Raw genomic sequence first — 15,437 nt, forward strand, 5'->3', positions numbered from 1 at the left:
GGAGGCAATTGACAATCGCCAGCCAATCAGGGGGCGCGGCGTGCTTACGCCACATGTGCACGCGCAGTAGCGGCGGGGCGGTTGTTGTTGTGGCGCTGCAGAGGGGAGCCTATTCCAATCCGAATGTGGCCTGTAACCATCATGGCGCGCGGCGGGCGGGTCCCGCTCATGTCCCTGCTGCTGATCCTGAGCGCGCCGGGGCCCGCCCGGGGTTGGGACCAGCCGGGTAAGGGCTCGCCCCCTCCCCCAGCCCTCCCCGGGGAGGGGGCCCGCGAGCCTATCGGGGAGGGAGGCTAGGCTCCGGCAGGTGGCCGGGTCCGTCTCGGGGCGGGCGCTCGTAACCGCCCTGTCCGGCAGCGCTCCGGGGAGGGCAAACCAGAGCAGCGCTCGGAGCCCCGCCGCACAGGCCCGGCCTCGGGGACCCGTCTGCCGGCGCTCGGTCTGCGGGGTTTGCTGGGGCCCCGCCCTCACCTGCCCAGCTCTGCCGCGGACCCCGGCTCGCCCCCGCTGGCTGGGAGAGCGCTCAGCCCTAGGGCCAGGCTCGAGAGTCACACGCTCCTTTCTTCCCAAGGCCTTTCCGCCCCCACTTGCTGCTGCCAGCGCTTTTCACCCAGGCTTTGCCGTGTAGCCAGCATCGCTGTGGGAGGCTCAGGGGGCTCCTTTTAAGACAGTGTCTTTGTGTCTGTCTTAAAACCATCCCCCGCCTCCCCTATGGGTCAGAGGCCTTCCTTTTAGACTTCATTAGACAGGATACCGGCCTAAATGGGCCTGCGGCGTTTGGACCGACCCCGGGTGGCCGTTCTTATGTGTGTATTATTTACGGTGTGGCCCCAAGTCTTTATAACAATCTTTTTCTGTTTTCCTTGTTTTTATTTCACCCCCCCCCCCACCCGCCCCTGAAAAATCATGGGGGGGTGGTTGGGTTGATTTCTTGTGGGAGCTGCATGGCTTGTGTAGTGCAGCAAGTTTCCAGAAGGTGCGGGATTCTTGCATATCCTTGTGAGTAGGTGATGGTATTTAGTCATCATGATACAGCAGGTGTTCAATAGTTGAGTCATTTAATGGGCATCCTGGATTTGGGGATTGTTCCAGTAGTGCTGGCAGGTCATGGATGTATTCATTGAAGAGGGCTAGGCTGAAATTGAACAAAAGAGGGTTTATTTTTCTTGCATGAAGGCTTCGGTTTGTATAGTACACTCTTAAATTTGATGGACTGGTACATGGATTTACTACAGTCATAGGGTTTTTTACTCTGCTACATTTTGTACTAATCTCAGCTTCAGTCAGTGGGTGCAGGTCAAAAGCTTTTTATGGAGTCGGTGAAGCTGGCAAGTTTTTTTTTTTTTTTTAATCAGATTCATTCATGAGCATCTATATGGTAAAAACGCAGTCAGGGATTCACTTCTCGCAGAGAAAGTATTGTGTTGTGACTGAAGGTTTTTACATAAGCCTGTATGTTATTGGTAAGGTGCCAGCTGGGCTGTGACAGATACACAGTAACATCTCTTTGAAAGAAGTAGAACAGTCCTGTTAGTAGGGTCTGTAGGTGTCCCAGACTTTCAACCACTCTTGCATCGTTGTTGGGAATCTCAAGTAACTTTTAAAGTGCTCCAGGTTCTGAAAGTATGTTGGCAGGCTGCTTATGTTACCTATCACGTTTACTCCTGCTCTGAATTGAATTCTTCATGCAAGCTGGTTCTATTAATTTATGGTTCTTCCTGTTTCAGGGAGAGTTTTGTTGCGGGAGATCCAAGCGCTCACTCTCTACAGAGATCAGTATACTACTTCTCGGCGGACATCTCCGATTCCCCAGTTACAATGCACTGGAGGCACAGCTGGATGTGCATATGTCCCTGCGGTTGTTCAATGTCATAATAAAGGCTGGGATGGCTTTGACGTTCAGGTAGCTTCACTTAAAAGTTCATGTAAATAAAATGCTAAATATTAAATAGAACTCTCTCTGCACAGGCACAGACTGAATGAAATTTTGAGCAGCCATAAACTGAAAAGAAGCACAAGGACATTTCTAAATTATAGTGCAGATTATTCCTTTAATGAGTGTTTAAAAGCATAGTTTTAAAGGGACCATTGTCTGTTAGTTTACACCACAAACTTAGATTTTGTTTAAAAGTGGTACATTTTTTTAAAAAACACTGTCAAAAGAAATTTGAGCCAAATGTTAGGTTTCTTAAAATAAACTTCCTGAAATCAAAGACCAGTACAAAAGTTTCCATATTACTCTTATCTTTCTTTAATCTAGAAGTGAGGGCTTGTCTAAATGAGAAAGTTGCAGCAGTTTTACTTCTTTATTTTTAAATTGCATTAGTTAAACCAGTGCATAGACCTTCTATAGGCACACTTATTTTGGCTTGGCTTAGCTTAAATTGACTCCCAATCAATTTATGCTAAACTTGAAACAAGGCATTCTGCAAGCAAACACAATGGTATGCACCAGTTTAGCTAAACTAATTTTAAAACCAATTTAAGTTAAATTGCTGCAACTTTCACTGTAGACAAGTTGACTTTCAGATCTTTCAAGAGGGGCATGGAGGTTTTGTTTTGGCAGCTGGAGAAACAAAAACATGGTTAAATTTAACTTTTTACCAAATTGTCAAAAGCTTGGATAATAGCAAAATAGATTTCTGGAGAAGGAAAGCTGAAGTAGGAGTCCTAGCAATAGAAACCCTGTAAAATCTTAGTATTTGTAAAGTCAGTTGAATCTGGATTTACAATTGCAAGTGTCATTCTGAATTGTTTGTTCAGGAATTAACTATTTAAATCTTACTAAATCTATGTGTGCCTTATGGCTAAGGCCTTTTTGTTTGTTTGTTTGTTTGCTGAGATAGGCACATCTTTAGGAGTTGCATTTATGACTTACTTTACAGAATGTTTTCATTACATCATTCAATTTCTGACCCTGCAATTTCATCTATGTGGCAGACCTTTGTCTCAGTGATGTCAGTGGAGCTCCATCTGGATACAACAGTTTGACATGGATCAGATTGCAGGATCAGGGCCTTTGTTAGTATTTATTTCATTGTAACTACCTCACAGCTGTTTTGTGAGGGATTTCCGTTAAAACATTATAAAGGCTATTTTATTACATGATACTCTGCAGTATTCTTAAAAGTTGAATGTTTAGAAAAACCTGATAGTTTCAGTAGTTTGTTCACCTGTCTTCTAGAGTTTAATTGCTTTACTTTTTGAATGTTCAATTTCTCTAAGTTAAAGGTTCGTAAATCTTAATAGCTAACTTTTAAAATACAAACATCCAGAAGCTCTCTTAACTACTGTTTTTAAATAATTTTATTAATAATTATTGCTATATTTCACTACATATACATGAAAGCAAACAAAAGGCTACTTACCTACTTCCAGGAAATAATTACTACTTTGAGTTTTTTTTTTACTACTTTCAGTGGGAGTGTAAGGCAGACTTGGACAATTCCTATCGCTTTGGAAGAATTGAAGTGAGCTGTGAAGGCTATGATTATCCTGATGACCCTTACATCTTAAGGGGATCCTGTGGTTTGCAGTATGGGTTAGAGTTAACCGAGGAAGGCCAAAGGAAAGCTAACAACTTTGGTGGAAGCTTTGGCTCCAGCTATTACCAGACAAATAAAATGAATTCTCAGGATTCCTCTGACTCTGGTGCTGGAGTGATAGTCATAATAGTACTTCTGCTCCTTGCTTACGGGTGTTACAAGCTATTCCTCAGTAATCAGCTGCCTCAGCAGGATTTCTCTAATGGTGATGGATACTCCAGGACATCTTGGCAGAATCATCAGACACCACCTCCTCCTGGTTTTAAATCCAGCTTCACAGGTGTGGTTCTAAGCCTATTGTACAGTTAAATATAAAAAGCAATGGGTATTGCTCTGGTTGCAGCAAATGTGGGTGGGAATAGTTTAAAAAACAAAACAATGTGTGCATGGATTGCTGAGTATGAATGTCAGTTGTAGGGCCCAGTCATAACTTCAGTGTTAAAGTTTCAAGTAGCTTTCCACTGTACTCTTTGGGGGAGACTTTCAAAGGCACAAATAGGTGTCAGATGCTCAAGTCCTACTGACCCTCAAAGAGTTGGATGCCTGACTGCCCTCCCTTTGTCTTTGAAAAGCTCCTCTTATTTTTCATGTTCCTAACTTTTTTTTCAAAGCAGTCCTTTTAGGATGAAACTTCATAATGATTTGGTCAGTAGTGTTTTTTTGTGTGTTTTTTTGGGGGGCAGGGAGGTCACAGTGTGAAAGGGATCAAACATTGAGTAAACTTACTTATTTATTCTGAGGACTCCTATTGTGCTATGTGTTGTGTAAACAGAGAAAAGACAGTCGGGGACAACAGTTTATCAATTTAAATATAAGAGAAGAGACAACAGATGAATTCAGACAGACCCATGGGAGCGCATAAGGAAACAATGAGATACCGTTGGTCAGCATGAGAGACTAAGGTCTCAGCACATCAGCAGCCCAGTCATTGTCAAGTTTTTTGTAGACTTCATGGCAAAGGGGAGTTTTGAGGAGGGATTTGAAGGTGAATAAGGAGGTATTTGTGCAGTTGTTTACAGGGCCACCTCCTAAGCATGTGGGGCAACATGGGAGAAGGCACAAAAATACTTGTTTGAGAACATAACTTAGTAGACTGTGGAGGCTGGCATCATTAGCTAATTGGAAGTGGGAGTCAACTTTTCAATACTAAATGAGAGGAAGAGTGGAGTTAAGTCATGTGTGACCTTGAAAATTGAATACTGTGAGGTGGTGAGGGCTTGTGCCCCTAAATTCCCTATGTGCTTTTGAACAATCTGTTCCCACTTGCTTATTGTGGAATTTCTAAACAATGTGTCTGCCATGTGCCCATTAATAACCCTGGTGAGTTCCTAATTCACACCGGTGCTATTGTTGTTGTTGTTATATATTTGTATTGTGAAGCATCTACAAGCCCCAGCCGTGGACCAGGACCCCACTGTGTGTGTTGTCAAGCATAGAACGAAAAGTCATTTTCTTCCTCCGTCCCATTCCTTATCCAAGATTAGCCAAGGCCCCTGTCCTTATCAGGGCCAACAGATTCTAGGCCAAGCCATTTCAGATGTTTTAGGAAATTTTCCCTTTGTGTAACATTTTTTTAATTATTATCTCAAATGCCTTATTGATTTCCTTCAGACTACTATAGCATAACATTATGCATGTGACGTTTCTGGCAGATTGGGCAAGTTTGGAATGCCAACTTCAATCACTTTTTTTTATTTTTAGTGATTGTTTTTTTCCTGGAGTTAAGGTCTTTGTGCTGACTTTCACATCTACTGCTTCTTTATTATGCTTTTGTAAACTACCTTATCTTGATGCCAGATCAAGTTGAGAGTACAGTCCTACTCTAAAATCTAACGGTAAAAATGACATTGTGAAGCTCCACATTGCCTCTGATTCCAGGTTAAAAGGCATCTGCTTACAATTAAAAATACGTCTTTTTCTGATTGATAATCCTGCAGGTTCAACCAGAGATTTAAATCAAGATGGGTTTCCCCTGACTCATGCATCACTAATAATGAAGGTTTTGCAATCTGATCTCAGTTAACAATTCCGTTAACACACAATTGAGAGAGAACTACCAGGAGAAAAATGTGGTAGTGTTGTTTTAGTCAGAGTGAGCACCTACTACTCAATGTACTTGGTTACTCAAAATGGGAGCAAATCTGTTGCATGAGAAGACGGGGAGGTAGTGCAGTCTAATGCATAAGACTGGGCTGGGAAAGCTGGATTCTGTTCCCAGCTCTTCCACTGACCTCCTGTGTCCTTGGACAAGTTGCTTCCCCTCCATGCTTTTTGTCTTGCCTGTTTAGTGTAAGCTCCTTGAGACAATCCCTGCCCCAATGTGTTTTTGTGCAATGCCTATTAACAAAGGCCCTGATCTGGGATGGAGACTCTAGGCCAGTGGTTCCCAACCTGGGGCCCGCCACTCCCTTCCCGTTGGCTGCCTAAGGACCAGGTGGAGCACATTGCTGTGGGGCTACATGATGGGTGCAGGCTCCTTGCTGCAGCCAAGGGCCTGAGAGATCAGCGCTGTACTCCCCTCCCCTGGCATCAGCTGAGAGCAAAGCGCTCTCCCTGGGTCCCTAGGTACTGGGGTCCCTGCTGGATCTCCCATCCCAGTGCAGAAAGGAGTCACTGCCCAGGGACCCAGATGGAGCACACAGGGCTACAGGACATGGGGTTTTCCTGCTGCAGTCAGGGGGATGGGAGATCAGCTAGGAGGTCTTCGTTGAACTCCTGCTGTCTAGCTGCAGAGTGGGGAGCTACTGGAAGAGACTGGTGGCCCTTCAGGGTTGTAAAAATGATATCTATGTCCCTCGAGCCAAATAGATTGGGAACCACTGTTTATAGACATTACAGTAATAAAACTATTAAAATGGCGCCTTCTGAATGTTTTCAATGTAATCACTTGCCAGAGCAGAACTGCTCACTGGAGCCCTTCAAATGGAGATTGAAGCCCATTGCAGTCAGTGGAAGTCAGAACTCAGTTTGCTTTTGTTTAAAATAATTCTTTAATGTGGCCTGTTGTTGGCTCTAAGGATGACACGATGATTAACTGCCAGTGACTCTAAAAGTTGATATTTTTAATTTGCAATTGAATTAAGGAGCTGGCGGTTCTGGAGGTGGTGTTGGTTCCAGTCATGAGGCCAATTCAGGACCAGGGTTTTGGACTGGACTTGGAACAGGAGGTCTACTAGGATACTTGGCTGGTAGTCAAAGGTAAGCATTAACTATGCTCTATCCCCAACAGTCTTTCCTCTTCCTGATGTACACTTTACCTGGCTATAAAATATTCACATTGCTTCTGTGTTTGAGCTTGCAGAACCCTGCATTATCCAAGCTGCAAAATCTTACCACAACAGCAATTCCAAGGTGGAACTACAGCTTCTGCAAACTGGGGCATTTTAAAAGGGTTCTTTGAGACTTGATTTGTTTCAGTTAAGCACTTACCCTTGTAGCTTGTTAGATGAGCTGCAAATTAAAAAAAAATTATGTAAACAAGTTGTGTGGAATGTCTCCAGTGACATAGCTAAGAACATTAACCATAGAAGTAATTGTAAATTAGCCTTTTTTCCCTCAATTTTATCTCCCCTAAAGTCAATTTGGGATGGTTCCTGCTGTGCTGTGACATCCAGAACACAGCATTCTGTGACATGGGGAGCCAAATTACAGGGTCTCCAATACGTGGACTAGTCTCCCCACCTCACATGCCATGAATGGAAATCCAAGTGGCATGGTTCTGCAAAGGACTTTTACTTATTACTTTGTACAAAGTAACTACAGGCAGAAATCTGTTTTCCTGTAATAGATATTTAAATATCTGTGCCCTCATCTGCCATTCACATTTGAAATGTTTATTTAAAAATCAAAACATTTTGTAAACTCTTCTAGACTGCTTCCTAGGAGTATCAACAGCTGCCATTTGGGGGGGGGGGGAGCTAGAGCTCTTCAAGGACTCTGCTGAGCTTAAATTGATCTTGCACAGGAGTGCTTTGTTTGTCAAGTGACTGTGCTACCTGCAGATATGCCAACTCCCCTTTTTGGGAATGTAGTAATATAAAGGGCTGTGTGTATTTACCTACTCTTTTAAGGAACAAAAGTTGGAATACCAACTGATAAAAGCAAAACTGCAAAGGTTAGGTGGAAATGTTCCATGATTCTAATACCAACCATACTGGGATGCACTGAAGTTTCAATCTACTTTGAAAAGTGACTGGGAGGGAACTGGAGGAGACAAACAGGCAGCTTTGCAGAAAAACCAGTTTGGGATCAGAGACCAATTCTGATGTACAAGAAACAATAGAATCCAGCTCCCTCTCTGAGCTCTGAAGGGCTAACAGAAGTAAAAGCAGTAAAGCTAGCAGATATGACTGAATACACACAGGCTCCAGATTTCTTCAGTAGGAAGAAATAAAATGTTTACAGTGTTACTCTTCAGAGGACAGCAGTTTGAAGTAACTGAAATCACTCCTTGTTATAAATCAGTGCATTAGGGTTCCTAGAATGTTTCAAATGTCTGGATTTTTTTAAGCTTTTCTTAGTTTGACACAGTTTTAAACTGGTCTAAATGCCAGGAAATTTATATATCAAATGTTTGGTTTTGGCTTCAGTGGGAGCTCTTGGGTGCTCAGAATGCTGGAAACTCGAGTCACTTATTTAAAGGCCTAAATAAGTATTTAAGAGCCTAACTTTAGCTTCCTTTTTTAGAACAAATTATAGGCTCTTCTCAAACTTGTGAAAGCATGTGCCTCAAGGACACCAATGTCATCAAGTACCATGGTAGCTTTGTTCCATTTAAAAAAAAAAAAAAAAAAAAAAAAAAAAAAAAACTTTCCCCATATTCTGACAAGAATGAGGGAAAAAAACTGAACCAGACTTAGTGTGAAGGAGCAGACTTTGGATTTTCAAAAAGTAGGAATCTTCTCCTGCCAATAGAAGTTAATAAACTGAAGTGAGATGAGTCAAAGATCGTGAATTTTACTGTCTCTAGTCAGAGCTGTATTGCAGTTGCTCATATCTTCTCTAGTCAAATGTCCTAGAGATGCTTTTAAAAGAACTTTTTTTTTTAACATTACATGAATATAATAGAAGAGCAAAAGAATTGCCAGACTGGATAAAAAATTTAGTCCAGTTTCTGACAATGCCCAGCATCAGATTCTTCTTTGGAAAGTGCAAGAATCCCTAGGAGTTAGACACGGGTTTAAATCCTGAAGCATGATTTAATCTCTTACAAAACTTGTTAGTATTAAGTATGATAGCTCTGGGAAAACTTGATATCCATATATATGTCCAGTTCCTCTTTGCATCTTACTATGTTTTAGGCCTAAAAATAAGTAGTGTGCGCAATTGTGTATTTCTATTCATATCTGCCTTTTTTTAAAAGAAATACTTCACTCAGGATATTAATACCTTCTTAAACAATGACTTTTCTTTTAAAAAACAAAACAAAAAACATTTCTTTTCTCAGGACACAACCACGTTCCTCATATTTTCCATATGCCAATCCATACACTGGTCCCACTGCTCCTCCTCCTCCAGGTGGAAATTCAAGTGGCCATACAGGGCCTCAGACCTCAGGGACAAGAACTGCTTCTGGTAAGGCAAAGACTTATCTTCCTGCAACTCCTCAAAAGAGAGAGTTTGGGGCTGATCCAAAGCACATTGAAATGAATGGACAGACTCCCATGGATTTTAGTGGGCTTTGGATCAGTCCCTGTTGGGCAAAATAAAACCATGTTGCTGAGTAGATGTTCTTCATAAAGTTGAATGTGTGTGAACTTTCTATTGTACATAGCTTCTTTCCCAAAGTAGTATTAATTAAATAAATGCCAAATGAGAGACAAGGGGGTAAAAGAAATATCTTTTCCTGAGACTGACATGACTACAGCTACACTGCATACATGAAATGCCAAATGACCTTCCAAAACTGTCACCTCCAGCTCTTTAATGACCATGTTCAGGACTTCAGAATGTGTACACAGAATCATAGAAATGCAGGGCTGGAAGGGACCTGAAGAGGTCATCAAGTCCATCCACCTGTGCTAAGGCAGCACCAAGTAAACATAGACCATCCCTGACAGGTGTTTGTCCAACTTGTTCTTAAAACCTCCAATGACAGGGATTCTACAACCACCGTTGGAAGCCTATTCCAGGGCTTAACTATTCTTAGGAAAAACTTTCTAACGATATCTAACCTGACTCTCCCTTTCTGCAAATCAAACAGATTCCTTTTTGTCCTACCCCTGGAGGACATGGAGAACAATTGATCCCCATCATCTTTATAACAATCTTTTACAAATTTGAAGGCTGTTATGTCCCTCCTCAGCCTTCTCTAGACTACAGTAGTTGACTTGACTAAATTTGTAATAAATTTTACACAAAAATACTGCATTAGAAGACCATTAGGATTTGATTGCACTGCTGGGTAATCCTTCTGCCCCTTTTGTATATGCATTGTGGTATAGCTTTTAATTACATGAACATATACTCTTAATTTTTCTCAGGACCCCACCCTCAGTCACTGTGGAAGTTGCAGAGTAAATGAAGCTGCTGAACTAGATTTTTATCCTTGGAATTCAGTGTGAGATTCCCTCCCTCATTCACAATACCTCACTTAAATCTCCATATGTACGGGGCTGGCTGGTGGTCAGGCGTAGGGCACAAAGATTTTTCCTTTGTAGAACTGGCCCATCCCCCTTACCACTTCAGCAATCAGAAGAGGCTGTCATAACACAGCTGCAGCTGGTAGTGTAGACAAAACCTTAGCAGTATTTCTTAACCAGGCTAAAACTTCAGACTATAGAATAAAGTTATGATTCAGTCTTCACTACAAACTGGCACCAGGCTATAATCAGGTCTCCCTTAACTCTGTTCTCATGTAAATAGGTTTAGTCATTCCAGATCACTGCCTTTTCTGCTTTGTTTCCATGGAGGCAGAGTTGCTCCAGGAGTAATGAGTTTCTCTCTCTTGCTTGAGTAGTGGTAGCTTATGGCACGTGCATAGGTGTGTTCTAAAGATATTGTTCAGTAATTAATACAGGGCCAGGGGTCAATTAATGAACATTTCTGTTATGGTAGTGCCCAGAGGCCCCATTGTGCATATGTTCACACACAACTCTAAAAAATTCCTGGTTTGGTGGGTTTGCAGTCTAAATGATAGACATGGAACTACCCTGTAGGCCTGCAGTGAACATCATGTTACCCGCACTGGGCTCACCCTTAAGTCTGCAGACTTCATTAGATTGTTAGGGATTTCTCTCCCCTTCTACTAGGGTGGATTATTCATGATTACACTAAACTCTTGTCAGAAATCAGACAGTCCAAGCCATCACCTTGAAATTTTTCCCAGGCCAGCTCGGTGTCATCCTGTCACCCTAATCCCGTGACTATGCTAGGTAGACTCAGTTATCCGTGTGTACAACGGTGAAGGAGGAGAACCAAATGGAAAGCTGATGGTGAGCTGAGACGTATTGTTTTTGTAATGATTGTCCTTTTCCTTTGCAGGCTTTGGCGGCACAAAAAGGAGATGACGTTCTTAGAGCCTCAAGATGGTTGCAGTTAAATACATCCTTCCTCCCTGCATTTTAGTGCCTTTAAAAAAAATTCTTCAGTTTTAAAACTATTGAAATCTTTCTCCACAGGACTTATGGGTTGGGGGTGGAGTTTGAAATATCTCCACAGTTCAGTTTATTTTAATAAGTTGCTTCTTGGATTTAGATGTTGCAGATGTTACGCTCTGAATGTTCATTTTGAAAAGAAAATGGAGATAAAAGATCAGGGAGCAGATACTGCTCTTGGTGGTGAGAACAGGTTTTTCATGCATTCAGACTAAGGTGTATATGACTGTGTGGGAGATGAATGAAGGAATAAATATGGCACTGACTTTCATAGCCCTCACAGAAAGGTTGGATACCACCGTCTTGTTTAAAAATGTAGCAGGTATCAAAGCATACCCTATACCACAAGAATATTTTCCTAAAATAAAAACAAAGTCCTCCAAGTTTACAAAGGCATCTTTCCCATCTTTATTATTTGAGTGATTTGGCAAGGATACCTGACCCAGTCTGCCAAAATAACTAGCTTAACCATGCCCTGGGAGCTAGTTCTTTTCAAGCAGGGTTTTTCAGTCTTTGGGCTCCAGCATTTGCAAGCTCGTGTTAGACAATTCTATGGGACACTGGCAAGCGTGGTAATGAACACTGAGGCCCAGAGCCTCAAGAAGCATTGGGAGTCTTAGCCTAGATAAGCAGCAATTGCTTTTAACTCCAAATCTTGTCAGAGCAAATTGATATGGTGTGAAATACTTATGGCCAGCGGAATTTTGTCAATAGTATGGCTCCAGCTGTTTCAACCATGGCTGTTAGCAATGGTGGAAAGCTCTTATCATAAAAAATCCTTACTGCAGACAGTGTCTCAGCCACCATCCTTCCTGCATGGAGAAGTGGCAAGGACTCCATTAGTTGGGAGTGGTCATTGTAAGTTGACAAAGAGCATTGTTGCCCCTATTCAGAAACTACAACATAGTCTTCCAGAGCACAGCAGACCTTGAGACTGAGCCCAGAACGTGAACCCAGCTCTCCTAGGATGTCTGCATTGCAGCTTGAAGGGATGATTCCCAGTGCAGGCAGGCACTCACACTAGCGCCGCTCAAGCTAGCATACTCAGAATAGCGGTGTGGATGTTGCAGTGTAGGTGGTAGCTCATGCTACCTGCTCAAGCTCAGCTGCAGGGGTCAGGTGGGCTTGGACAAGAGCAGCTAGCTAGCGTTCTAACAGCCACACTCGTATGTTTAGCTTGGCACTAAAATTACACCTTCTGGATGCACTGTAGACACATATCTGAGTCTGAGCCAGCTTTGCAGATTTTGTTTTTAAAAGCGTTAGCAGCCTTTTTCTGTAAACATGGACTTTGTTTGGCATTGGTGCTTCCAAAATATCATCAGAAAGCAATGAGGTGGGAGCTTTACCCAGCCTTATGTCATGGGTTGGATCTGGGAAGAGGAGCAGCTTTATAAAGCAAAGAAATAGAAACCCCTGAGGACCCTTGGGGGTATGAAGAGTATAAGAGGACACTGTGGCCAGGTGTACACTAGAAATTATTGCTGGTATAGTAATGGCAGTTACGGTAATTTTTTTTTACTGACACTTGTATACCATCAAAAGCCCTAAAGTAGACCTGGCCTTAATGCCAGTAGGCCCAAAAGAAAAATACAACCACAGCTATTAAGTACAAATGCAACTGCTTAAGACTATTTTGCCTGAGCGCGGGGCTTGTTTCAGGCAAGAAGGCTAAACTTATAAGATCCCTGCTAACCAAGAAACTATTTAGAATTTGGAACTGGCACAAAAAGATAGTCATCTCTGTAGAAACGTGCTACTTCACCATCAGAGATCTGAATCTGCTTTCTGCAAGACTAATGGAGACCAGGACTACTGCAAGAACACCACATTAGCTTGTTCATTACTGATCCTGACAGCCAAACAAGGAATATTGTTAAACTCTTAACTGTCTGTGTGACACTTGCCTATATACACCAGAAAACCAGTAACTGATCTGGGAGGGTGGGCAGGTTTAACAGGGAGGGGAGTTTAGATCTGCCAGAGGATCACATGGTTGTTGGGGGAGAGGAAATGAGCACATTTTATTTCCTCTCACTCTCCAGAACAGAACAAACTTTAAAACAGGAAGAGAGAATTAGTCTTACTGTTGGCTCACTAGAATGCATAACTATTTTAGCTCTTAGGTAGGGTGGGGAGTAGTAAATGTGGGCAAGGGTTGATAGATGGCCAACAAAACCAAAATCCCCATCAAAAAAGCTAAGTAGAGTGAAGTAGCTTACTTTTACTTAGCCAGCTTGATTTTTTTAGCTGTGTATCATGCCATTTAATTTATTTGTAATTTTCTCATTGAAGTTTATTGTATTATTTAGCTCTTAGCACTTTGTTTCCTTGCTATGCAGATAAATATCCATTATCATAGAATTGTCTGGGTGGAGTTTGAATTCTGTGCTTGACTTAGAAATACATAACTGGATATAAAACATTCAGATAATGCTTTAATTTGTACTTTGTTTCTTGTGTATTTGTTCCGGTGTGTAACCTTGATGACATTGATATTTTTACATACCTACAACTTAGGCTGCTTTTGCCCTGCACTTTGTTACTTTAATAAAAATAAAAATTCATACAAAGGGGGAAAAAGGTACTGTCTCAATGCCTAGATGGCTTTTCTCATGCCATGTCATTCACATTATGCCATGATGCTATTTTGCAGAATACCCATGATACCACTGCACCTGGGGAGTGACTGTTACACTGCATTATTAGCCTGCACATCCAGCTGCTAGGCTGGTGTATGCCATATTTTGTTTAAAGGGGTAATGACTAGCACATGAGGATTTATCATTCAGTCTTGCAAACAAAATCTCGTGAAAATCTGATTCCACTATCAAGTCTTACAAGAAAATACTTAATCTAGATTGCTTTGAGAAGAAATCATATGTAAGGAGAGGATTCCTGTTGAGTTGCATTAGTTTTTTTTATTTCCCACTTGTTATGCTAACCCTATCTTTGGGTCCATTTAAAAGTGCTATAGTATTAGTGAATTTGAGATAAAAAGGATAGTGACTAATTCATATTTCAGGAATTTATAAGCACCTGTAAAGGTGGTAACTGATAGTGGTGACAAATTCCTCTCTAGGAGAAGCAGTTGATATCTGTCTACCCCAATATTCTATGGCCCATTTATACTAAAAGGAACCAAACTCTACTGCTGACAACAGATGTTGGTAATTGATGCAGCTCAGTTGATGCTGAACAGTTTAGCAATAAATGAAGTAAGGCTAAGCTATGTACTGCATTCTAATTGGTTTGAGACAATTGCCAAGGCAAGGGCAGGATACAGTTTGGGCATATCACAGGCTCTATGATGCTACTTGGCTGAAAACTGCCAGCAGGAGGCACATGGGATTCAAAATCAGATAAGATCATCATGGGGCTCTCATCTGAAATTTGAAAGAGTCCTGTGTTGTGTTTGGGACTGCTGCTTGGTATGTGGTCTGGAGGAGGAACAAAGATCAACAATGTATAAGAAATCAGGAAAATGATAGCGGAGGAGAGCAGGGCCTCATTTACACTGGCATTTTTCTTATTGCAGGGCAGCTCTATAGCTGGTAACAATGGGAGACAGGAGATGATGGGTGGCTACCACCATTTTCACCACTGTTTTGGACCTGCTTTGTTCAGGGTTTGACAACAGAGTGAATAAAATAGAAGTGGCCAATCTATACTAGTGTTCTCTTTATGCTGCTGAAGCAGTGGCATAATGGTAGGAAGCTTTTAAAAAATGCTTGCAGACACAGCCTGAGCAATAGTCTGGAGAGCAGTACCCTAAAGTCTGTTTGACAGCAGAGGGAAAGGAAGTTATTCTCCCTCACAATTATAGTTTGATATTACTCCCATGAAGCCAAGTCCCCAATGATTTCTATGGTAGAAGAGAACTCTTTAATACACCCATCTGTGCTACAAAATTAACTGCATTTAAATATAGCTGTTGTGAAATCATGTTACATTTTTTCCCCAGAGACTCAAACAAAAAGCCAACCATGTGAAGGAACCCTAGTCTATTCACTAGCCTAAAACATGGTTCTTTTCTGTCCTCCCAAGGTTCTGTGTTTCACAAGTGTGTTTGAATATGGCTGGGGTCACTTATGCATCTCTCTACCTGTTATGTGACACACACTCTCTCTCTCTCTCTCTCTCTGACCATATGGCCCTGAGGATGTCACTTGGGCCACAGCTGGGTGCTGATTGGGCTGTGGATTGAGAACTACTGGTCTAACCAGATGCAAGAGAAGGCCCCAGCAGCACAGCATTAGAAAGAAACAGCTGAAAAAGTACCCAGAGTTATAACTAG

At 42.0% G+C, this 15,437-nt stretch overlaps 1 protein-coding gene and 1 long non-coding RNA gene across 4 annotated transcripts in view; one reads left to right on the top strand and one right to left on the bottom strand.

Moving 5' to 3' along the window:
- The first annotated feature begins 54 nt into the window (after positions 1-54).
- SARAF (store-operated calcium entry associated regulatory factor) lies at positions 55-13,504 on the top strand. 3 transcript variants are annotated; one of them, XM_067556882.1, is made up of 6 exons: positions 58-226; positions 1,728-1,903; positions 3,420-3,825; positions 6,629-6,743; positions 8,992-9,119; positions 11,028-13,504. In XM_067556882.1, the coding sequence occupies exons 1-6, from the start codon at positions 124-126 to the stop codon at positions 11,051-11,053; spliced, it is 954 nt and encodes a 317-aa protein (XP_067412983.1). In that variant the 5' UTR covers positions 58-123; the 3' UTR covers positions 11,054-13,504. The 3 variants fall into 3 exon arrangements, with proteins under 3 accessions (XP_067412986.1, XP_067412985.1, XP_067412983.1); XM_067556885.1 differs by lacking the exons at positions 8,992-9,119; positions 11,028-13,504 and adding an exon at positions 6,840-7,277 and having other exon boundaries at positions 55-226; XM_067556884.1 differs by lacking the exons at positions 8,992-9,119; positions 11,028-13,504 and adding an exon at positions 6,847-7,273 and having other exon boundaries at positions 55-226.
- The window catches only part of LOC137158904 (uncharacterized), a 30,083-nt gene continuing 15,205 nt past the window's right edge, over positions 560-15,437 (bottom strand). The window contains exon 3 of the long non-coding RNA XR_010921490.1: positions 560-1,135. This is a non-coding gene — a long non-coding RNA (uncharacterized lncRNA). The remainder of the gene's footprint in view (positions 1,136-15,437) is intronic.

Source organism: Emydura macquarii, unplaced genomic scaffold, assembly GCF_026122565.2.
Source record: "Emydura macquarii macquarii isolate MOO-44397 ecotype Brisbane River unplaced genomic scaffold, CSIRO-AGI_Emac_v2 contig_1790, whole genome shotgun sequence".
NCBI lineage: Eukaryota > Metazoa > Chordata > Testudines > Chelidae > Emydura > Emydura macquarii.